This window comes from Myxocyprinus asiaticus, chromosome 49, assembly GCF_019703515.2.
Source record: "Myxocyprinus asiaticus isolate MX2 ecotype Aquarium Trade chromosome 49, UBuf_Myxa_2, whole genome shotgun sequence".
In the NCBI taxonomy this organism is placed as follows: domain Eukaryota; kingdom Metazoa; phylum Chordata; class Actinopteri; order Cypriniformes; family Catostomidae; genus Myxocyprinus; species Myxocyprinus asiaticus.
In genome coordinates, this window is record NC_059392.1 from 4,268,287 (window position 1) to 4,294,815 (window position 26,529).

The 26,529-nt window shown below is 36.7% G+C and overlaps 1 protein-coding gene across 4 annotated transcripts in view; it reads right to left on the reverse strand.

Annotated features, from left to right (window-relative positions):
* Nucleotides 1-26,529, reverse strand: part of LOC127438122 (rho guanine nucleotide exchange factor 18-like) — a 64,773-nt gene that overhangs the window by 13,801 nt on the left and 24,443 nt on the right. For all 4 annotated transcript variants that reach the window (XM_051693412.1, XM_051693413.1, XM_051693411.1 and 1 more), the window contains 12 exons: nt 16,848-16,912; nt 16,438-16,492; nt 11,985-12,138; nt 9,038-9,144; nt 8,688-8,828; nt 8,294-8,544; nt 5,844-5,969; nt 5,618-5,735; nt 5,260-5,514; nt 5,075-5,151; nt 4,796-4,974; nt 292-365 (listed from right to left, as the gene is read on the reverse strand). In XM_051693412.1, coding sequence (XP_051549372.1) covers nt 292-365; nt 4,796-4,974; nt 5,075-5,151; nt 5,260-5,514; nt 5,618-5,735; nt 5,844-5,969; nt 8,294-8,544; nt 8,688-8,828; nt 9,038-9,144; nt 11,985-12,138; nt 16,438-16,492; nt 16,848-16,912 — 1,602 coding nt within the window. The remainder of the gene's footprint in view (nt 1-291; nt 366-4,795; nt 4,975-5,074; nt 5,152-5,259; nt 5,515-5,617; nt 5,736-5,843; nt 5,970-8,293; nt 8,545-8,687; nt 8,829-9,037; nt 9,145-11,984; nt 12,139-16,437; nt 16,493-16,847; nt 16,913-26,529) is intronic.

Below are 26,529 nucleotides of genomic sequence, written 5' to 3' on the forward strand. Positions count from 1 at the left end.
GAAAGAAAAAAAAATGATAAGGAACCTGAACAGTAAAACAGACACAGAAGCAAAAAAAAAACCCTTCATAAATACAAGGAAAAGACAACAAAAGACATGCTCAGTTGTGCAGGTTTTCAGTATGAAAGTGCAAGTCCGCCCTCTAGTGATACAAGAGCCCTCAAAGCCTGAAAGGAAAACTGTAACAGTGTGAAATACTACCAAAGAACCTCCAGCAAGCTGTTCCAGATCAGCAGATTGACAGAATGACATAACGATTGAGGCACTTTTGAGAAACACGTGCGGCTTTACCGTAATACTCTTGAAATCTGGCGACCCTGGCCTCCTCTTCTTCACTAAACAATCTCTCCTCTGTATGTGGACAGCTGACGGAAGAAAACAAGAGTGGAAGAATGATTAATAAAAGTAAACACCAATGAGAACTATTGTTATTATTGTTAATGAAAACAAAGACTACATTAATCCAGATAGATGTGAAAGCACATTTTTTTCTCTACGTTTTGGCCTTCTGTCCACACTGATACAGCATTTGTTTTTTGTCCAGAGCTTTACGAAAACGATCTCCTAAGTAGATACATTTGAAAACACCATATTTGCGTTGTAGTGTGGACTGGGAAAACTGAGATATTCGAAAACGATTACGAATTTGTTGTCATGTGATCCATTCAACCCAAAATAATCAAGATGGCGGCCCTTGTTGTAGCAGCGTTGTTGTGCCTGCTATCCACTTTGATAGCGTTGTTATAGATAAATGGGTAACACTTTACAATAAGGTTCCATTTGTTAACACTAGTTAATTGCATGAAGTTTCATGAACTAACAATGCATTTTTTAAACAACATTTATTAATCTTTGTTCATGTCAATTTGATAAAAAACACAATTGTTCATTGTTAGTTCACGTTGCATTAACTAATGTTAACATATACAACTTTTAATTTAAAAAATGTGTTAGTAAATGTTGAAATTATCTTCAACCAAGGTTAATAAATGCTGTAAAAGTATTGTCCATTGTTAGTGTTTGTAAACAAACATAGTTAACGAATGTTAATAAACGGAACCTTATTGTAAAGTGTTACCGAAAACCTTCACATTGCATTCCTTCAAAGGTCACGGGGATTTCACTTGGAATTGCTGTCTGGCGGCGAAACACGAGGACAATTGCATTTCAGGGACTTTTAAGGTTTTTGCATGCACAGTATGGGGATTTAAGCCTTTTCAGATGTTTCAAAATCGTCGAGCAACTTTTGGAAAACGCTTGAAAACGGCAGTGTGGACGGAAAGCGTCTCGAACGAAAACGCAGTTTTTAAATTTATCCAGATTAATGTGGATGTAGTCTAAAACGAAAACTAAATGATAACATTTTTGTTAACTGAAATAAAAATAAAAACTTAATTGGAAAAAAAACGAACTATACTACAATGCATACACAACTTTCATTTTAGGTTTTGATACACAGTACACAATTTTAACCTTTCAAACTTGCTTTCATTAAACATGAAAATGCTTCTAGATAGCGAAAACACTGACCAGTACTTAGAAATGTATTGTCGTTAAATATATATAAATTATATTTGTTAATGCATTAACATTTGCCGCTCTAAAATATTAAAACTAAAATAACAAATAAATACACTAAAACTAAAAAAACACTGGAAAAACTCGAACTGAACTAAAACTAACAAACATAAGAGTGAAAACTAATGAAAACTAAAATAAATAGAAAGGTCAAACTTAATATACAAAATTTAATTAAAAAAGAAAAAAAATCAATAAAACTAAATAACCAATTTTTTTTTTTAACTAAAATAACCCTGACATGAACAACAGTTGGGAACCACTTTATATTTGGTGTCTTTAACTACTGTGTACTAACATTAAAATACATACAATACAATGTATTTACTGTGTAACTACATTCTGTTCTGCAAAATTCTCACAAGATTCACATCTGCTGCTACTGAGGTTGAGGTACGGTTAGGGTAAGGGTTGGGGTAGGGTTAGGTGTAAGGTTAACAGTGTAACTACAGATGTAATTAGCCGCTTTTCCACTACCGGGCCAGTGTGAAACAGGGCTATCAATAGCCTCGAACCTCAAACTGCAAGACCAAAATCGATCTGCATTCCCACCATTGGGCCAAAAACCCGCCCTTAATACGCCGCTGCGGTGCCAACGTCACACACCCCGCTCATTTCACAAGCAAGAGAGAAGTTCAAGCTGAGGTATCATGTTTTCTAGTTATCTAGAACACTGAGTTTATATCGAAAGTAAACAGCAAGATAAGTTAGCGTTGACAATTCACCCTACTGCAGGGGTGTCCAAACTTTTTCGGTCGGGGGCCAAATACAGAAAAAAAGGTGCCGTAGGCTGCATCGCTGTAATAATGTAAAAAATGTCTAGAAGTGGGAGGTTAGTACACTCGGTGACATATATGAGAGTGGAGTGTCGAGATCCTTTGAAAATGTGGTTCAACATTTTAGGATTCCCAGATCTCAATTTTATAGGTATTTACAGCTGCGCCACCTGCCCTGTACTATTTTTTGGGAGTAGCATACACCCCCCTAAAGCGGCAGATACACTGAGAGTGGTGATTACTGCTTTTGGAAAAGGTCATGAGGCATCAGTGTATTACTCCCTGCTAATTCAGAGTCTGGGGGACGGAGCTTTAACTTCTGTCAAGAGATTATGGGAGATAGATTTAAACTTGGTATTGGAGGATGGGAGTGTGGGCTAGGATTCTAAAAAGCATCAAGTCTGCATCTAGAGATGCAATTTAAGATTTTACATCGATTCTGTTGGACCCCCTCTAGATTGTATAGGCTGGGTCTTAAAGACACACCCACCTGCTGGTGATGCCAATCAGAAGATGGGGACACAACACAGGTTTTTTGGTGGTGTGTTAAAATCCAAGAATTTTGGTTGAGGGTTCAGAGTTTTATGTGTGACGTATTGGGCACTCAAATTTCATTTTGCCCTAGACTCAGTATTTTAGGTGATGGGGCAGTTATTAACATAGGGGATAAACACATAAAAAATTGGGTAACCAGTGTTATGTTATTTGGGGGAATGTTCGGGGGGAAGGGTTTAATTTTATATAATTTGATTCCGCATTTTATGTTATGTTTATTTAATTTGTTGAATGGAATAAAAATTGTTAATAATAATAAAAACAAAAGTCTAGAAGCTACTAGATTGCCACTATGCATAATCTTTATATTGTACACTTCATATTATGCAAGATTTAATCATAATTTGTGCTCTATGGTATGCTTGTGTAGGCCCTACATATAAGTAAAGGATAGGGTATTTCATTCACAAAGAACTCTTATAATGGAACAGTGATACGTCTCATTTTTTCACATTTTTATCTATTTGACATCCATTCAGTGACAGTGCAAAGAACATATAGATCTGCTACTGAGTGTTGGGTGTGACCCATCACAATAATCAAAATCAGATGACATATTATCACTTTATGAAGTGATGCAAGGAATTATTCTTTATAGCTATACAATTATAACTTCTGTTCAGTTTTTACTGGCGTTACAAAGATGATTTTAACTTGATCAAAATGATTGCACTTCAAGTTATTTTATAGATGTGCATGTGCAAGCTGAGCGTGCGCATCAGGCACAGATGTGCAAGTGTTTTAAGTGTTCTCTTCTACAGTGTGTCCTGACACAAATGGCGCTGGGAAGCCTGTGAATCATTTTTCTTGTTTAAACGAAATATCAGAACGAACTAATTAATTACAGTATACTTCCCAGTGCTACAGAGGATGTTCTGGAAGAGTATGCTCGGTTTGCGCATCTCTGTGCATGCTCAATAAACTCTGTTCAGCCACTCGCACAACAGCAGTTGTATGATGTGAGGTATCGGGAAATTTTTACAAGAACAAGTACATGAGTAAAGTATCTAACCTGATGTCAGTCCTTTAATAAATGCATCATTCTTTCTGTGTGGCGCTTCATCCTTGGAAATAAAGAGAATTCCAAACTCCTGTTGAACTCTGTCAGTGGATGAAGCTGGTGACGACACAGAACGCACTAGCAGAGACGATGCGCTGTGAATAGCGGCTGCACGTGATAGTGACACCCAGTGCCCGGAATATGAATTTCATATCATTTCTCCATAACGGGCCTAATTCTGTTCTATTTCTAAAGTCTCTCGTGGGCCGCATTGGAGTAGTCGGAGGGCCGCAGATGGCCCACTGGCTGGACTTTGGACACCCCTGCCCTACTGTAACTGCCATGGTGTCCCGAGTGGTCTCTCCACTAACAGCGGGACGATGTCCCAGCACATCCTCTATGAAAGTTCACCGAACCATGGAAAGTAATTTCTTTTGGCACTACCTTGTCCATTGGGCGTTTTAACGGATTTGTACTGTACCCGCAATTTAATATTTTTTCCCGAACCTGTACCGTTGTGTGCTGGATAAACAACCTGGGAAGTTCGGAAAACACCGTCTTTGACATTGAACCTGCCTCAATCCCAGGTTGGCCTTGTTTGTCCCAAGGGTAATCGGAGGGCCAAAGGCTATTGGCCTTTGTCCCCGAGATGGCACGATGAAGCCCCGGTAGTGACCGTGGAAACGCAACTGGCCCTGGCATGCACTAGCATGCCCTCATTTGGCCCAATAGTGGAAACGCGGCTATTAAATGTAGGTACTTTAAATGTAAGTATAATGCAACAACAGGTACGTACATAATAATGACATTGTATCAAATGCTTAAGTACATGTTAGTTAAAGACATGTAATATAAAGCGGGTCCCAACAGCTTAATACACATATACCTCTCCACAGCCTGACGAATTTGTGCGATCCAGGTGTTGCGGTCTTCTTTTGAAGCAGTGTGGATTTCGTACATCTCAGGTTCATTAGAGGAGGCGCAGATAAGGAACATGGCCCGTTCTTCATGTGCCACCTCGCGAACAATCAACTTCTGAAGTGAAACCACGGATGGCTTATTGTCCTAGTGGAAAGACGATACAGACATGTCAGTTAAGAAATGTATAATGTATAAATCGCCTGTTCTGCACAGACATGGAATATAACATGGTAATCATACTCACCACAGTTGAGAAAACATATCTCTGATCCTTTTCTTGCAATAACACGAGAACATCTGTTAGCAATAGAGCTAGAATATCTGAAATGAAAGCAAGAGAAGAGTCAGATAAATAGATAATCCACAGAGTTTAGATTACATGATAAAGACAATCCTATCGTATATATACAATACAGATGGAATCAGTACCTTTGAGTCGACCAGAGGCAGCTTTCCAGTAGACCGTGCCATCGTACAAGAGCCTGCGGCGACCCTTCGATATGTCCTCCTTACGGAACACACGACCGTCCTTGATCTTTCCCAGGGTCTTGGGCTCCATCTTGGAGGAGATCTCTCTGAGACGCACTTTCTTCTCATATAAACTGACCTGGGAATCCACATGTACGATGGTATCCTTGATCAGACAGAGAGCCTGTGCCAAGCCTTCGTGCTCTTCTGTTCCAGCTGGAATGATACAAGGAGAAAGTTCGAGACACTGATTTCCAAAGTGAGCAATAGTAATAGTAATGGTTGCCTTTCTAGAGAACACTAAGAACTAATGACAAACCTTCTGTGTTGAGTAGGATTCGCTCTAGTAGTACAGGATACTTGGTGATTCGTTGTGTCACCAGCAAGATGCACTCTGGAATCCCTAACCGCCGTACAATTGATGAATTACTTATTTTCTAAAACAAAACAAAAAGCATAAGAAACTATTAAAAAACAGTGCTGAGGACAACAAAATTGAAGTTGGTTAAGCAACATTCAGGTCTCTTAGGAAGTGCATTATGTACCTTCATGAGGTTCTGGAACTTCTTGTTGCTCTGCAGTTGTTCTTTGTAATAGTTCACCGCTTCAGTGTGGCGACTGCAGAATTCCCCATAGCTTTCCTTCATCCGCTCTCCAAGCTCTCCGGAAAACTAAACAAACCAGATGAATAAACAAATGACACACAAAAATGTCATAAAATTAGACTATAAAAGGAAAGTAGACCACAAAACCACCATCAATAAAACAGGTCCTTTTTAAATTACGAAGATGTAACATTTACATCCATCCTCGAGCTGTGATCCCGGAAACTGTTGCAAGTCCGCTATCATGAAGGACGTATCAATTCTCTAAATGCACCATGAGGAGGTGAGGATCAAGAACAGAAGAAGCTTCCAAAAGAAGCTTAAGCAACGAAGCACAGGACCATCCTATGCAGAGGTCTTTTTAGTCAAAACACCTGATGCACACATCAATTCTCCCCCACTTTACATCTGGCACAACAGTTTTAATTCATGTTTCACCTTTGCAGTTGTAACATACTTCAACAGTGCAAATTGAATTAGTAGGCTTTATTCTCAATATATGAATAACTGAAGTTTCAATAACATAACGGCAAGCGCTTCGAGGTAATGCAGCTGTGCAAAGACGGCACTCTAAAGTGACACTTGAGTGAGCAGGACATTTTATTTTACAAATACATCTTTCTTCGATATCTTCATCTTTGTTTAATTTCCTTGCATCCTCTCCTCATTTTCAAAGACTAAGAGTGTGGAGCTAGGAAGCAAGGAAAGGAGACAAGGATGCACAATTTCAGAAATGTAGGAGGAAGTGTAGGGCAGGAAGTCTAACAATGGGAAATGTGAAGGAAGTGTGCAGCAGGAAGTGTACAACAGGAAATGTGAAGCAGGTGGTGTAGGGCAGGAAGTCTAACAACAGGAAATGTGAAGCAGGAAGTGTGGGGCAGGAAGGCTACCAACAGAAAATGTCAAGCAGGAAACATAGGAAAGGTATGTTAGACTACCTTTCCTATGTATAGGGCAAGAAGTCTAAAAACAGAAAATGTGTAGGAAGTGTGCAGAAGGAAGTGTACAACAGGAAGTGTTACAACAGAAAGTATGGAGCAGGAATTGTACAAAAGGAAGTGTAAGCCAGGAAGTATTGCCAGGAAGAATAATAACAGGAAGTGTGAAGTAGGAAGTGTAGGGCAGGAAGTCTAAAATCAGGAAATGTGAAGCAGGAAGTGTGGGGCAGGAAGTCTAACAAAAGGAAATGTCAAGAAGAAAGGTAGTCTAACAACATGAAGTATGAAGAACGAAGTGTAGAGCAGGAAGTCCAACAACATGAAGTGTAGAGTAAGAAGTCTAAGAACAGAAAATGTGAAGGAAGTGTGCAGCAGGAAGTGTACAACAGGAAGTGTGCAGCAGGCCTTGTACAAAGGGAAGTGTAAGCCAGGAAGTGTAGCCAGGATGAATAACAACAGGAAGTGTGATGTAGGAAGTGTACGGCAGGAAGTCTAACGACAGGAAGTGCGAAGTGTGCAGCAGGAAGTGTACAACAGGAAATGTGAAGCAGAAAGTGTAGGGCAGAAAGTCTAACAACAGGAAATGTCAAGCAGGAAACTTAGGAAAAGTAGTCTAACAACTGGAAAAATTAAGAACGAAGTGTAGAGCAAGTCTAACAACAGAAAATGTGAAGGAAGTGTGCAGCAGGAAGTGTACAACAGGAAGTGTTACAACAGGAAGTATGGAGCAGGAATTGTACAAAAGGAAGTGTAAGCCAGGAAGTATTGCCAGGAAGAATAATAACAGGAAGTGTGAAGTAGGAAGTGCAGGGTAGGAAGGCTAACAACAGGAAATGTCAAGCAGGAAATGTAGGAAAGGTAGTCTAACAACAGGACGTAGAGGGCAAGAAGTCTAAAAACAGAAAATGTGAAGGTAGTGTGCGTAAGGAAGTGTACAACAGGAAATGTAGAGCAGGAAGCGTTACAACAGGAAGCATGGAGCAGGAATTGTACAAAAGGAAGTGTAAGCCAGGAAGTATTGCCAGGAAGAATAATAACAGGAAGTGTGAAGTAGGAAGAGTAGGGCAGGAAGTCTAAAAACAAGAAATGTGAAGCAGGAAGTGTGGGGCAGAAAGTCTAACAACAGGAAATGTGAAGCAGGAAACTTAGGAAAAGTAGTCCAACAACTGGAAGAATTAAGAACGAAGTGTAGAGCAAGTCTAACAACAGAAAATGTGAAGGAAGTGTGCAGCAGGAAGTGTACAACAGGAAGTGTGCAGCAGGACTTGTAAAAAGGGAAGTGTAAGCCAGGAAGAATAACAACAGGAAGTGTGAAGTAGGAAGTAAAACAACAGGAAGTGTGGGGCAGGAAGTAAAACAACAGGAAGTGTGAACGAGGAAAAGTGGAGCAAGAAATGTGACATCCGGAAGTGTGAAAATGGAAGTGAAGGTCAGGAAGTGATCGGCAGTTACCTGGGATATAAGGATGTCTGAGAGTCTTTGTATGGCATAATTGTACTCGCTGCCTGGCTGCAGGGACTCTGTGCGACGCTCCCTGAGGCGGGACAGGAAGTGACTGTGCAGCTCTAGCAGGCTGTCTAGCCGTGGGAACAGACAGTCCAGCCTCCTGTCGTCCAGCTGTAATCCCTCCCGCAGTTCTCGAGCATACACACACAACATTATCTTGAGTGTTCGCACGTGATGCATCTCCGTCTGGATGAGCTCTGGAATAGACAGGGAAAATCTTGGTCTTGGATTTTATATTGACAGTTTCAAAGGATAAAACCACTTGAGAAGAATGAGTTGACTTTAGGAGCATCCTGAGTCAATGTCTTGAGTAGGTTTGTGGTTCTTTTATAACACTAACCATATATAACATCCTGTCTCTTGGTCATTTCCTTAGAATGTTTCTTTAAGAAGTTTTGGTCCACGGCCATACTCCAGGACTCCACCTCTAAATCCTGTGCAATAGCATCCAATTCCCCTCGCACAGTGCCATAATATGCATCTGCACACAAAAAACAATCAAAACATCATTTGTAGATTCCTACTGCTCACCAATTACAAGAAAAGTGATGTTCAAGACTTAAAGGGAGAGTTAATGGGTCCAATCCTATCATTATTTCACATAAATTACCAGTTAAGCTTGCCTTTTCAGTATTTAATCAAACGTTCTGCTTGTTGTCTATTTTGTGGCTCTTATAAATGACCTCTCACCTTCAACGATGAGTGATTCGGGTGTTGTGGAGGCAAGAGATATGGCGTCCTCAGCGGAGCGCTTCACCCTGAACGCGTCAACCTCGTCCATCTCTCCTGTGATAGAGCTGCGGGAGAACGTGAGCAAGCAAACATAATCAGTAATTATGAGAGACTGTTCTCCAGTAGTCTACAGAATCTATATGCAGCACTCATGCAAGAAGATGAACAGTAAGAGCAGTAATAGAGTAAAGAGCAATGTGTGTTATGAACATCACATTATTCTGTGGCATAACAAGAAGACAATTTGTGTTGACAATTTTGTGCTATAAGATTAATCATCATTTCTATATATTGATGAGTTCTGATGATATATAATGCATATCCAGGGTCTGTTTATAGCTGTCTATAAACTAGGTCCAAGAAATAAAGTATATTGGTCAACCAATATGTCTTTTTATTTGAAGGCTGATACCGATATCTAGAGAGCAGGGTGGCCGACCAGTTTAACGCCTTTATAATCAATAAAAAAAATTAAAAAATGTACGCAAAATTGTTCAATTTAAACGAACAATTATTTTACACAAAATGTAATTATAATTCACTCAGAAATATTTGACAAAAAAAAAAGCAATAACCACTGACAAGGCTGCTTGTGGAACCGATTATTGGCCAAATAAAAACAACTATTATCGCCAACTGGAAATGGCCAAAATTATCAGTGCATCCCTAAATACAGTAATTAAGTATTACATTGCAAGTACCAGAGTCCAAATTATACAGTCTGTGTGGTAATCCTTTTGAACTGACATAAAAAGGAACTGTTAATGGGTCAAGTGGACAATAGGGATGCTCCGATCGATCAGACACCAACTGGTATTGTCCTATGACTCGATCGGTGATCGGTAATTTGGCCGATCGCATAAACCGATCGCTCATGTCGTAAAAGATGCGCTGCTTCTTTAAAGCTTCAGCAGTAGTGCTGTAAGACAACAAACTTGATTCAGCAGTTAAGAACGATGCAGTGGGAGAGATATGGCGAATATGAAAAGTTTGTGTAATTTACTGTTAATGTGGCGTTTCACATGAGACAACGCAAAGGGAAAACAGCGCAAGCTGTGAAATGGTCCTTATTATCGTTTATGGTGGCAGCTTCTCAGTCTCTGCCGGGCATAGGCATCTCAGTAATAAAACGAGTTTCAAGATCTGGTGTATTTCAAACATCTTTATTAAATATCTCCCGATTAAATGGCATTAACAATAGTAGCACCTGTAGAGTCCAGAAACATGCGCTCTTTCATCTCTTCAGCGCATGTTCACCTCATTAAAGTTCAAGCAGCAACAAGTGAAAAATTAAATATTAATACAATCATCCAACTAAATGAAAAGGCAAAGAAGGAATATATAAATATAATAACTCTTTATACAATATTAAGATTACATAATATAATGTATTAAATATAATACAAAATCTAAATAAAATTAGGAATCATAATAATTTGTCATTGTTTAAAAAAGTTTTTGTCAGCAAAAACTAGGCAAAGTGATATTACTGGGAAGAGGAAAATTAAATTAAAAGTGACAGTCTGCAGAAAGTTATGACAGAGATCTTGATAAATGGTGAAATGATCGTATCGGTATCGGCCGATCAGGTGACAAGAAGATCGTGATCGGTATCGGCTGTAAAAATCCTGATCAGAGCATCCCTAGTGGACATTTATATCGGCTGTTGAAAATAATCTCAAAAACATCAATCTGTCACTATTAAAAGTGTAAACTTTTTTTAAGCAGGCAAAACAATATTTTCGATATCTGCAGTAGGGTTGCTCCGATACCAAAATTTTGGCTTAGGTACGATACCAGCCCTGGTACCTCAGTATCGATACTAACTCAATACTTAGGCAACAATTATTTTTGTAAAAAAAAAAAAAAAAAAAAAGATGCACAACAGAGCTATACAATATTAATGAAAACATTAAATGAAAACAATCTGATTACCCAAGGCAAAAGGCTGCCATGGCTAAATCATAACATTATGCTTACAGATAATAATACTAATATACTAATAATACTAAATATTATATTATTGCTACTATGAGTATTACTGCGACTGCTTTGAGTATTACACTTTTATACAGTAGTAATATTTTTCTGTTGTAATGTCTTCAATTTCACGCAATCAGTTGAGTAGAGCTCTCATTTCAGTGGGACTTTTATTTTGAAAGATCTTTAAAGTTCTTCTTGTTTGTGAAGAGTTTGTTATATCAAGCTCCCGTGACTTGCAAGCTGAAATCTCCGAGCTGCAACGGAGAAAGAGTTCATTTGAGAGTTCACAGCCATTTATACACTCAAAACACTGATCTGTGGCTCTGCAGATGGATACTATTGGACACATTGCATGAAAATCTAGCATTAGTAGTGTGCGTTGCATTTGTGTGTGTTGGTGTATGTGAATGACTGTGTGTTCGCACATTTTTTCCCCATTCTGATGGTTGATGTGAACATTAACTGAAGCTCCTGACCCGTATCTGCATGATTTTATGCACTGCAGCCACACAATTGGCTGATTAGATAATCGCATTGATGATTGTTGGTGCCAGATGGGCTGGTTTGAGTATTTCTTTAACTGCTGATCTCCTGGGATTTTCACGCAGAACAGTCTCTAGAATTTACTCCGAATGGTGCCAAAAACAAAAATCATCCAGTGAGCGGCAGTTCTGCGGATGGAAACACCTTGTTGATGAGAGAGGTCAACAGAGAACGGCCAGACTGGTTTGAACTGACAAAGTCTACGGTAACTCAGATAACCACTCTGTACAATTGTGTTGAGAAGAATATCATCTCTGAATGCTATTCTGAGATGCGGGTTGGCGCTGCTTTGGTGGCACGAGGGGTACCTACACAATATTAAGCAGGTGGTTTTAATGTTGTGGCTGATTGGTGTCTGATAGAAGATACCCTCACTTACCCTCTGCTGTTGTTATGGGTGATTGACGAGTTGCTGGACGTGGCAGGCTGGGCACTGTGTCCTTTAGGTGGAACGGTCATACCTGCAGCACAGCGAGAGGTACGAGACGATCCATCAACGGCAGGTGTCAAGGCAGAGCAGGACTCCCGCAGAGCTGCAGAGAAACGAGTTGGGTGAGTGCGGTAATAGTGCCTCAAAACCGAGCGAGGTAATGAATTGAGGAAACGGCAGGTCAGGAGGTCTCGATGAAGGAGAACTCGAACCCCAAGCCTGCGAGAGAGACCCCAGGAGGCCAGGGGATCAGCGTTCTTCCTCTGAGAGCCACGGACTTTGGGTAAAGCCAATGCCATTATGTCTAAGTCAGAAGTGAAAGACACTACCTAGAAACCAGTGCACACTGACAGAGCAGATGGTTGCCACTCAGCAAGCGGTGGGCTTTATAACGTGGTAAGTGGGTTCTAGAAATCACGCATGCTCCTTTGCTCCTCAGTGTTTCTCTCTGTAGCTCTCCTGCATCCTGCAGGATGTTTTGATGCAGCAGGTGAGAGTCAGTGTCTCACAACCAAATTAGTGTGAGCAAGTAAACCATTAAGCTCTATTATCATCTCCAGAGGGAATCGCACGCTTAATAACCAGCCTCATGTGTCTGGTGCAGATCTATCTCTTGGCCTGTGCAAATGTAATATTTAATTAATATGAATCATATATGAAATCAAATATTATTGAATATTACCTTAGTAAATTATATTAAATATTTAATAATTTAATTTGCTATTTGCTTCCTGCATATCATAAATGTAATCTTTTTTAGCCCATGCAGAATAAAAACAAAACAAAAAAACGCAGTAAATTACCTTGCAAAATCTAATTCAAATGAAATAAAGGAACCATCTATAAGCTTCAAAATTCAAAGTGATCGCAACCATCCCATTTATTTCATATTAATACGAATATAGCACATTTAAAAATATATATATTTATTAAATTAATACAAAATTGTATTACATGAAATATATTTTTAATATTTAACATTAATATTTTAAAATAACATTTCCTGTTTGTTTTTAAACTTAAACTTAAATTAACTTATCCTCACTAAACCTTTATTAGCACATGCATACTAAACAAAAACAAATTACTTCAAATTAAATAAAGATACCAAGCTTCAAATGTATTACATAAATGTTTAATATTAATTTTAATATTTATATCTGTACAGTACACTTCCTGTTTATCATAAATTCTTTACATTAATTAAAATTCTACATAAATCTTAATTAGCCAAAGCACATTAAACAAAATTTGGCAAACTTTGGAATATGAAACAAGTGACTTTCTCAAATGAAATAAAGAAGGATCTATCTATAAGATTCACAATTCCAAGTTATCACAACCATCCAATTTATTTCCTATTAAAATAAATACATGTTAAATAATAAAATATTTAATATTCAATTATTACTAAATTTGACAAAAAATAAACTTTATATAAATACATTTTTAATATTTTTTTCAATAAAAATACATATTTTATATATTTCCTGTTTGTCATAAATTCTTAATCTTAAACTATAAACCTTAATTAGCCCATGCAGATTAAACAAAATTTTGTCACCAAATTTAAATTTGAAACAAATGGCTTTTTCAAATGAAATTTGAAAGAATTCAAAGGAATCGTAGCCATTCCCTTAATGAATTACTTAATGCGCTCATTAGCTAATCAGCACGATAAAGTGACGATACTGTATAAACTCTAAATGGTGTTACGGAAATTCTGTGCATTTGCAAGCTCTTCCAGAAGGCTCTGGGTGAAGCAGGAAATTTCTAGATCTTTTCCGCTGGTAAGGGAAGCATTACAAGTTTTATCCACATTTCTTAAAGCAATTACCACCTCAGCTGCAGTCACAGTGGGGGCCATTTAACAAGACGTCCAGAGCTCTGGAGTAATCATCACAGTGCACTACTGTGGCAAATTGCTCATCTTCAGTATACAGAGGGGTCATCCGGTTCTTCTGTATGCTGCAACTGGCCTGAACAAATTGAGTGTTTGGCTGGGAATAAAGAAGCTCTAGAAGGAAGGGTTACTCAACTTAATTTAACTTTCTTTCTTAACGATTTCTGAACATGATTTCTACGGTAGCCTGAACTTTACAATTGCGAACAATGTCGCCATACTAGTAGCTTGAACAAAACAACGTCTGAGAGCCAAGATCAAAGACAGTGTGGTGCCATCAACCTCTCTGTACACAATTTACAAATATAGGCTAAGCAGAACAAAACATTAGGGGGTATTTAAACTTGGTTACTTCATACGTTTGTCCCAATCAGATGCCTTCCCATACGCATTTGAGAAAGATTGCAATCCGATCACTCAAACCATCTCAGGAAGCGGTTTGAGACATACAGTACAAGATGCGACTTGCATACATTTAGCCACATACGTAAACCTTTCTCCTGCCCAATCGTTCTGAGCACTTGAGTAAATGTACAAGTAGCATTTCCATTATAGCACTGTTTGGTACGGTATGATTCCACCAGTTCCTTGCACAGATTTCTCAGAATGGTTGAGGCTAGGATATACTTCATTTTTCCGCCTGCCACTTCATCTCGCACATGGTCGAGTGCTCAGCCTTTCGAAGTCTACTCTTTTACTGAAAGCCCATACGGTCGCGTTCGACGCATGCGCAACTGCTTTGTGATACTCTTTTAGCACAGTCAATGACAGGTGCATGCGGAGACGACGCACAACGACAAACTCTGCAAAGTCTACACGTACCGTGCTAATGACGAAATTTGCGTCACGTTCAATGTGCACGAGACATACCAGCACGTGGAAAAGCGAAACATACTTTGGCCTTTAGCTAACCGTACGGAGAACTGTGGTGGTGGAACGGCTTTAGGTGGATGCTGTATTTTGGCTTCACTATACACGACGCATAATTTAAATTAATTTAAACCGACTGATCTCAAACTTTCGGGGGCCTGGGTAGCTCAGCGAGTAAAGACGTTGACTACCACCCCTGGAGTCATGAGTTCGAATCCAGGGCGTGCTGAGTGACTCCAGCCAGGTCTCCTAAGCAACCAAATTGGCCCAGTTGCTAGGGAGGGTAGAGTCACATGGGGTAACCTCCTCGTGGTCGCTAATGTGGTTCTCGCTCTCGGTGGAGCGTGTGGTGAGTTGTGCGTGGATGCCACGGAGAATAGCATGAAGCCTCCACACGTGCTATGTCTCTGCGGTAACATGCTCAACAAGCCACGTGATAAGATAAGCCCAATTCCCCAATGCACTCTAAGTCCTCGTGGTGGCGTAGTAACTCGCCTCAATCCAGGCGGCAGAGGACGAATCTCAGTTGCCTCCGCGTCGGAGAGCGCGTTACCATGGAGACATAGTGCATGTGGAGGCTTCACGCTATTCTCCGCGGCATCCACGCACAACTCACCACGCACCCCACCAAGAGCGAACCACATTATAGCGACCACGAGGAGGTTTCTACCCTCTCTAGCAACCGGGCCAATTTGGTTGCTTAGGAGACCTGGCTGGAGTCATTCAGCACACCCTGGATTCGAACTCGTAACTCCAGGGGTGGTAGTCAGCGTCAATACTCGCTGAGCTACCCAGGCCCCAATACATGCTTTTCATAAAAATATTGATTTAATTTTAAATAATACAGCTTGCAGAAATAATGAAAATAACACTAAGAAGTAGTATGGAGATCAGCTGCCTTTTCAAAAATGCCAGAATGAGTTGATGCCAGAGTTTATATACATTTTCATGATGTTGCAGAATTCTTAGAATTCTGACCACACCACAACAGCATTGAATAACGGCTGATTCCTTGAAAATCTTCATCAGATTTGCGGGGTAATTAATTGGGGAACCATAATTTACATTATAATTGCTTTTTTGTGCAATTGTGAAAGATAAATCACAGAGAACAACAGCCAGATAACATTAATTTGCTATCAGGGGACTCTAATTAGCATGTGCCTGCAGAGCATCTATTTAATCCACCAATCACACAGGAGATGACAGCAAAACAAGCCCAAGATAATTGTTTTCCTGCAGACATGGATTTCTCAGGAAATCAATGCCTTTGAGATCTTATTTCTCATCAGAAATGTTAAATATTATTTAAAAATACAACACAAAGAATTATGACATCTGGGGCTTCATTTCTCTATACATTTACTTCTAAGTTGTTGCACCTGTGCAAAGGAAAGTATGCAATTGTCACAAATCTCTCGGTGAAGTGGTGTAACTGTTTTAATGTTAAAATACTTCAGTTAATATGCAGTGTCAACTTTAAGTAAGCAATTTGGTAGGTTGCTTTCCCCTTTACATCTTTTGTGGTTTAAAATTCGAGTACCTCTGCAGTAGATAATCAAATTACTGATCCCCAACACTGAACTCTGCAACATCGTAAGGTGCTAAAACAATCACAAACATGCTTACCTTGATTATACGACTGAGCTGCAGCAGTTGGCGCCTTCTGTCTTGAATCTTTTGTCTGCGTTGTGGAAAAAGCAAGACTTTACTAACACCGTAACGCTGTGACCCTCTTGTTGTGGTTGATCATTTACAACGAAACGTACGATGACACACCCTTCCACTCCTCTAACCAAAGATAAAATCTTTTATCCTTTTAAAGAACTCAATTAATTTGGTTCAACAAATAAAGAGAGCAGTTTTGCATGTTTAGACTTCATTAAACATCCGTTAACTCTATTCAAACATTACCAGGCATCTAATAAACGTAGAAATCAATTCTTTAGCCTATAAAACAGTGATCAAATAAGGTTAATGCATTTCAGATATTGAACAAAAGAGAAGTTTTAAATGAAATGTATTTAAATGAATCTTACCTTGTTTTTACTGCTACACTCAGGCAGCAGACTTTTACAGCTCTTGTGGACATTCACAGCGCAGTCTGTCGTGTCAAACACAAATCACAGCGGTAGGTTAGTGTTTTCCTTATCGAAACCAGTTTATTAGCATGCAGGTTGTTCTGTAAACAGTTCGTTTACTTGTGGAAGGTGGGGGACTCAAGGAACTGGGTTGCTGTCGTAAACATTACGGCACTGGAGATTAATGTAACGTTGTTTTTCCCAAAACATTATGAATGTGTACGAAGGAACCACCTACTGAATCACTACCTTAAGGAAGTTGTATCAATAATAACTATATATATATATATATATATATATATGCACTTATTAATGCAGTGGGACCAAAAGGTCCACATTGAAAATTAAGGATTCAAGATAGAATTTTTCAGTGTAACTTTTGACTCAAATTGTTACGCTGATATTGGGGTGGGCAATATAAGTCAAATCTTTTTGGTCGATAACGATATATATCACAAAATACAGATTTTTATGGAAAGTGATTCAAAAACGTATGATAAATAAAGAAAGTTATATAAAAGTAAATGACGGAAAGTACAATGAAAGCGCCTGAAATCCAAGGTCGCGAGAAAAAGGCATCTTTCAATGCAAAAAATACCGCAAAGGTAGACGAACTAATGATGGATAAAAATAATACAATACAACCTTTCACTCGAATTGTTATGCTGATAGGGGTGGGCGATATAAGCAAAAACGTTTATCGATATATTCATTTTTTTTTCTTCCCAAACTGGAATACCCAATTTGCTCTAAGTCCTCGTGGTGGCGTAGTGACTCGCCTCAATCCGGGTGGCGGAGGACGAATCTCAGTTGCCTCCGCGTCTGAGACCGTCAATCCGCGCATCTTATCACGTGGCTTGTTGAGCGCGTTACCGCGGAGACCCAGCGCGTGCGGAGGCTTCACGCTATTCTCCGCGGCATCCACGCACAACTCACCACACGCCCCACTGAGAGCGAGAACCACACATTATAGCGACCACGAGGAGGTTACCCCATGTGACTCTACCCACCCTAGCAACTGGGCCAATCTGGTTGCTTAGGAGACCTGGCTGGAGTCACTCAGCACGCCCTGGATTCGAACTCGCGACTTCAGGGGTGGTAGTCAGTGTCTTTACTCACTGAGACACCCAGGCCCCCCTATCGATATAATCGTGAAATTTTTGGTCGATAATAGGGATGTCCCGATACCATTTTTTTTCGGTACAAGTACCGATACTTTTTTTTTTGGTACTCGCCGATACAGTCAATAAAAATAATATATGACAATAATCTTGAAATGTTTGGTTGATATCAAAATATATGACGAAATAGACATTTTTATGGAAAGTGATTTAAAAATGTCTAAAACATAAGTTATTTAAAAGTAAATGACGAAAAGTATAATGAAAGTGCTGACATCCAAGGTCGCGATAATCTTTTAATGCAAAAAAATAACGCAAAAGTAACTAATGATGGATACAAATAATACAAGGATTATAATAAAATTATTTTTTTTGTAGCGCAACCTCTGATTGGACGGCACATTCCCTACAATGCGACGGGTTTTTTCACAACCGCGATAGAAACGACACTTAAATAATTCTAGCGGTTGACATATTTCTAAAGGTATATTGATTTAACCGGTATATCGCCCACCACTAGTAAAATAATATAATTTGTCATTTATATTTATATAATTTTTTTATTTATTTTATATATATTTATAGGGCTGGGAAAAATATTATCCAATTAATCTTGATGCTAATTTGAACAATGCCGATTTCGATTCTTAAAATCCCAAGATCGGTCATTTACTTTATGTGCAACCCTCTACAATACAAGTAAATCGCAATCATTACTGGGCACACTTCACATGTAATTATTTCATGGATTTTATAAAATGCATTAATAAATCTGTAAGCTATTTGTATTTCAATGCATAATTATCAGACTTAAACATTATCGGACATGAAACGTTGTTTATTTTCTCCATAAAGTTTTTTTACTTCAAAAAGACATTTATAAATCTTGATAATCCTGATACACAAACTATCTCTATAGGTTTATTAGGGAAAGAGCTTTCACAGTAGGGTAAAGTGTTCATTAGCCATTCAAAAGACCTAGAATAAGTTATAATCTTCGTTATTTAAGATGTGTTATTGCATGTTCTAAATTTTAGTCCAATTAATTACAATTATTAAGTAGAAGCAACAACATTTAAATAGCAAATCTGAGTTAAGTCAACTTGCATCTAGTTACCTTAATTCAAATAGTTAAGTTCATTCTATACAGACACCAAGTTAAGCTAACTTAATTACACAAGTTTTGGAGACGCCATTACTCAATTCAATTGTGGGAATGAGTTTACTCATTTAATTGAGTAAAGTCAACTTATTAGGGTTTTCAAACTGGTGTCCAGAGCGTGCTTGGGGAGAGAAAATAAAACGATTTTACAAAGCTGTTTTGGAATGATAAATATTGCAAAAAAACTATACAAATAAATCAAGTTTAATTTCTCTACTATTTCTCTAATATCTGGAAGAGAAAAACAAATATTTGATTAAAAAAATAAATAAATAAAAATAAAGATACACTGTTAACAAAGTAATAATGTTCCAGAAAACATTTTAATAATTTGTTTTGGCTTTAGTACAATGACTAATAAAAGTCAATTATTTAATTTTGGAAACAACATTGTGTCTTTATATTATTATGCTTACAATTTTTCACATACAGTATAAATAAAAATGGGTTAGCATACACAAAATGAAATACCTACCTTTACATTTTAGGAAGGAGTTCCCTTACAAAGGGATCAAAAAGTTTAAAATTTGACATTAAAAATGTTGAAACCCCCTATGCTACTGTACTAATTAAAGTAGCAGATATACACATTTAATTTGAAATGTGCCAATACTGTTTTCGGCCAATGTAAAAGCTGTCAAGTGTGGTTTTGCCGGGCTCATTCTTTTTGAGAAAGAAATTCTGGGTGGAACTGAGATAAACTGGTCAAGACATCTAGAGCATTGTTCAAAACTAATTCAGCTCAATGTGAAGATCAAGAGATCGACTAATGACTTTTTGGATCGTCACACCAGCGAGTGGCTTGAAAACGGAAGAGGAACAAGAGCTCCATGATAAGCTTCACAAGGATCATTAATAATCCTGTTATCACATCACATGATCTGCTTGCTGGAATGTGAATGTAGGCCAAATGCGAACCCTGTTTAAAAAGCATGATGGACAAAGAGCCAAAAAAGCTTGTGTAAACAAACCACATGCATTGCAGACATTAAAAAGCAACTTCAGAGCATGCCGATGGGACTTATGCACTTGACCGGGTAACTAAGTTCAGCTGTGGGTGTGCGAAAAATTTCAAATGAAAACAGCAAGAATTGAACATAATTTAAAATATGACACAGTAACAATCAAGCTTACGATTTTTGCCAAACTCAACCAATTTGGTGTATGTGCATTTACTGTTACGTGCACTAATAACATGTTATTAGTTATGAATTAGCTGTTAGCGCTACAAAAACAAATAAAAAAAATGCATTATGACATCTATAACCAAAGAAATAAAATGAGATGTAAACATGCAAATATAATCACAGCGAATATACAGAATAAATATTTCATACATTTATTTTTAATTTAAATATAAATGTAAAATACCAAATGTTAGCCTACATATATAAACATTTAAACATTTATTTTTATTGAAATATAAAGGTAAAATACCAAAATATTACATAAATATAATTTTTTAGTTCAAAAACAGCTACTGCTTTTCAAATTATTTTTAAGGTTTGAAAATAAATATTCCATATATTAAATTTTTTTTAAATATAAATGTAAAATACCAAATATTAGCCTACATATATAAACATTTTCAAATATATATATATTTTATTATTTAAATTTAAAATATCAAAAATAATTTACATTTTCTACATATTTACATGGATTTACATGGGTGTGTTAATAATAATAAATGGTTTTTGTTTCTGATTTCAAAAACAGCTACTGCTCTTCGTATTGTGCAGGTTTCAAAAATAAATATTCCACATATGTATTTTTTTTAAAATATAAATGTAAAATACCAAATGTTAAATCTATAAATATTTTTTTTTATTTATAATTTTCATTTTTGTATGAATTGATGAGATAAAAATGTATATATCTGTTATTTGGATTCTATATATTTAGTTTTTTATGTAAACACTAAAGTGTTACATAAAATATTTTCATATATATATATATATAAACTTTCTCCATGTTTCCATTGATATATAGTATACTGATTGATGAGATTAACGTTATTTATATTGTAATTTTTATATTTTGTTTTGTTTATTTTTGCACAGAAAGTATAGCATACATATGCTTATTTGCACATTTTTCAAGGACAGCACTGTAAAACATGAAATAATAACATTGCACTACATAAAAAACATGTTAGCTATGAATTATAGCTAGTTTTAGCACTAATTTAATGCATTCTGATGGGCAACTACAGTTGAAGTCAGAAGTTTACAAACACATTAGCCAAATACATTTAAACTCAGTTTTTCACAATCCCTGACATTCCCTGTCTTAGGTCAGTTAGTATCACTATTTTATTTTAAGAATGTGAAATATCAGAATAATAGTAGAGAGAATGATTTATTTCAGCTTTTATTTCTTTCATCACATTCCCAGTGGGTCAGAAGTTTACATACACTTTGTTAGTATTTGGTAGCATTGCCTTTAAATTGTTTAACTTGGGTCAAACATTTTGAAAAGCCTTCCACAAGCTTCTCACAATAAATTGCTGGAATTTTGGCCCATTCCTCCAGACAGAACTGGTGTAACTGAGTCAGGTTTGTAGGCCTCCTTGCTCGCACACATTTTTTCAGTTCTGCCCACAAATTTTCTATTAGATTGAGGTCAGGGCTTTGTGATGGCCACTCCAATACCTTGACTTTGTTGTCCTTAAGCCATTTTGCCACAACTTTGGGGGTATGCTTGGGGTCATTGTCCATTTGGATGACCCATTTGCGACCGAGCTTTAACTTCATGGCTGATGTCTTGAGATGTTGCTTAAATATATCCAAATAATTTTCCTTCCTTCATGATGCCATCTATTTTGTGAAGTGCACCAGTCCCTCCTGCAGCAAAGCACCCCCACAACATGATGCTGCCACCCCCATGCTTCACGGTTGGGATGGTGTTCTTCGGCTTGCAAGCCTCACCCTTTTTCCTCCAAACATAACGATGGTCATTATGGCCAAACAGTTCAATTTTTGTTTCATCAGATGAGAGGACATTTCTCCAAAAATTAAGATGTTTGTCCCCATGTGCATTTGCAAACTGTAGTCTGGCTTTTTTATAGCGGTTTTGGAGCAATGGCTTCTTCCTTGCTGAGCAGCCTTTCAGGTTATGTTGATATAGGACTCATTTTACTGTGGATATAGATACTTGTTATACCTATTTCCTCCAGCATCTTCACAAGGTCATTTGCTGTTGTTCTGGGATTGATTTGCACTTTTTGCACCAAACTACGTTCATCTCTAGGAGACAGAATGCGTCTCCTTCCTGAGCGGTATGATGGCTGTGTGGTCCCATGGTGTTTATACTTGCGTACTATTGTTTGTACAGATGAACGTGGTACCTTCAGGCGTTTGGAAATTGCTCCCAAGGATGAACCAGACTTGTGGAGGTCCACAATTTTTTTTTCTGAGGTCTTGGCTGATTTCTTTTGATTTTCCCATGATGTCAAGCAAAGAGGCACTGAGTTTGAAGGTAGGCCTTAAAATACAACCACAGGTACACCTCCAATTCAGTACACCTCCTGTCAGAAGCTAACTGGAAAATTGTCTAAAGGCTTGACATAATTTTCTGGAATTTTCCAAGCTGCTTAAAGGCACAGTTAACTTAGTATATGTAAACTTCTGACCCGCTCTAATTGTGATATAGTCAATTAAAAGTGAAAATCTGTCTATAAATAATTGTTGGAAAAATGACTCGTGTCATGCACAAAGTAAATGTCCTAAACGACTTGCCAAAAGCTAATATTAAATCTGTGTCACGCTTAAAATATGAGTTTTAATGAATTCAACCTAAGTGTATATAAACTTCTCACTTCAACTGTATAACCAAAATTCATAAAATGAGATGTAAACATGCAAGACTTTGAACTAATGACTGCTGAATGGTCACAATTAATTCCAAACAGCCAAAGACATTTTATGTACAATCATATATAATAAAGCCTTCCAACTCTAACATGCCTAACATAAAAAAATCACTTAAAATCTTTGATTTTCAACCCAAACTCATGCATATAATGCAACTGACCTGACTGACCAGCCAATCTAACATAAACACAACAGACAGCTGACATGTTAGCCAACACCTCTATAAACTCAGCTAACTTTCAGCTATATTAAAGGAAAAGGTCACAAATAAATCACACAGGTAAAACAGACACCTGTTACTCAACATTCGCCTGTGTGGAATTAATAAAACGCGTTTATAACTGGTTTTAATGTGTTTTAGCAGCTCTGTTTATTAGCTGTGTTAGCTCGCGGACAAACACCTGCTACACAGGAACAAACTCACCGTTCCGCGGGAAACGCGTTTATGACGCAGCCGGACTCTTTTTACGTCTCAGTGCGTCACTTGAAAGAGCGTCCGTGTTACTATGACGCCAGCCGCTCAAAAACACAACTGAGCGCCAGTCGCGAGCACTGTATTCACATTCACTGTACTGTATGTCCCCGATGACCACAGCACGGGATTGTGGGAGATGCGGCGCATTCCACAGGCTGCTGCACATATTTAAAGCGACAGTACTGCATTTATAGAACTCAATCACCATTCACTTTCATTGTATGGAAAAAGGATGCAATGAAAGTGAATGGTGACTGAGGCTAACATCGGAACAACATAAGGGTGTTCTGTGTGAAGGAATTAATGCATGTATTACATATATTCTATACATTTATTTTCATTTCAATATAAATGTGAAATACCAAAATATTACATGCATATATATATATATATATATATATATATATATATATATATATATATATATATATATAAATCCTGAATAAATTCCATGCATTATATTGGTGGATGAGATAAAATAATTATAATAAATGGTTTGGTTTCAAATTTCACAAATTGCTAATGCTTTTCGATTGGCCAGGTTTGTAAAATAAATATTATATATATATATATATATATATATATATATATATATATATATATATATATATATATATATATATTCTATACATTTATTTTCATTTCAATATAAATGTGAAATACCAAAATATTACATGCAAATATATATATATATATATAATTTTTTTATTATTTATTTTTTAATTTAAGTATAAATGTAAAACACTAAATGTTAAATCTATAAATATTTTTATATCAATAAATATATGTTTATATATTTTATTTTACTCTCCATATTCTTATATGATTTTATATGAATTGATTAGATAAAAAAATGTATCCGTAATATGGATTCTATATAGTTAGTTCAAAATATTTACACCAAAATGTTAAATAAAGAATAATTTATATATTTTTTTAATATGTATTGAAAAATATTTAGAAAAAATATTGTATATAAAAAACATTTAAATATGTGAATTTTCTGTATTTTATATTTACATATATTTCTGAAATATAAATTAAATAATGAGATAACAAATATATGTTGGGATAATATACTATATAATATAAATATATGTAACTGTATTTTAGAAATCTGAAACTAAAACCATTCCAAAGTTCATAATAGGAACACGTTTATGATTATATTAGGTCATTATACGGTATATACACATTTATCATTATATTAGTTCATTAAAATAAAATAAACTAATATAATAATAAATGTGTGTTTCTATTATGAACTTTGGAATTGTTTTAGTTTCATATTTCTAAAATACAGTTACATATATTCATATTATATAGTATATTATCCCAGCATATATTTGTTATCCCATTATTTAATTGACAGTTTTTTAAATGTCAGAAATGAAAATATATGTAAATATATTTAAATATAAAATACTAACATTTCACATATTTAAAAGTTATTTAATTATTTATTTATATTTTTAATATATTTTTCAATACTTCCGTTGATCTAGATAGATGGATGGATCACAACAAACTGACACAAACTGATCCAAAAGACAAACTGCTGCCCATTCATCTATATTTCTACCTCATTATTTACTAACATGTCCAGGTATTCGTCCATTGAAATCTGATGTAGATGATGTCATGTTCTTGCATTAGTGGTACCAGTTAATGAACATGTAACATTTCAGCCACACATTAATAATGACGGTGTCTCTCCAGTAATAAAGCTGTACTGCTGAATGCCCTCGACTGCTTCTAATAAATTAGACATTGGACAGAGAGGGACCCCCTGCCCTGGAAGCCTGAAGTCTGAGCATATACATCAGCATGACTTGTTTAATAAGCAGTGCCATGCTTAAAGTCATAAATAATATTTCCCAGTCACCACCTAATGGCTTTAGTTGTACAGTTGGCACTGGGTGATTGTGTTTTTGTCATTCTGAATAAACACAGAGTCCCTCTTAGGACATGCACTTTTGAGAACAGTCGGTTACCCCCACTGGCATAAAAACAATTCCAACTTCCTGTCGTAGCAGTCGTTTGATTGGCTGTATACAACCTTACTTGCCTTCTCCAAAAAATAAATATGTCTTTTAAAAAGTTTATTTGACAGAATAGAACATCAGGGGATTTCCCAGGGTGTTGAACATCTGAATTACAGCAACATTTTTCTGTTTCTCCTTTTCTGTAAAAGCTGAGTATGAAACTGAAGCCCTACCGCAATTTAAAAAGCGCTGAGTGTAAAAAAAAGGCCAAAATAGGGAAACAAACAGTCAACAAATGAACTCATGGTTTCAAAATGAACATCTTACTTGACTTACTGTAATGAACTGCATTTAGAGTAGACTATTATTTACTTGGTACAGTATTACTAAAGTAAAACTTTTAGAGATTAGCTATTTAATGTTGAACAAACATTCTTACAATTAATTTCTTACTAGACTAAAAGTCATAAACAACAATAAAAAATCACCCCAAAAATAAAAATTTGACTTAAATTTCTGTTCTCGTACAAACCTATCGTATGACTTCAGAAGACTTGGAATTAGAGGTAGACCGATATATTGGTTTTACCGATTAATCAGTGCCGATAGTTGCTTTTTGGAACTATCGTTATCAGCAAAAATCCATGCAGATAGTTTTTTATTCCTGATTTTTTTATTCCTCATAAATAAAACTCATCTGGTGAAATTATAGGCTATAAAAAGCTTAATTTATTAAATACTCTGTATTTTCTGGTTATTATTGGAATTTTGGTTGCACAGTAAAATGCTTTTGGGATTTTATTCATTTTGGACCTTTGTAGCCTCAATGTCTGTGCCCGTCATAGTAAGGAAAGACTAAGAATTCTTTGATCATTCTATAAATCGAATTTAAAAACTATCGTCCGATTAATCTGTTATCGGCTTTTTTCACCACCATAGTTATCGGTTTTGGCTAAATGCACTATCGGTCATCCGGTACTTGGAATATACCCACATGGGACACTTTTATTATACTTTCAAAG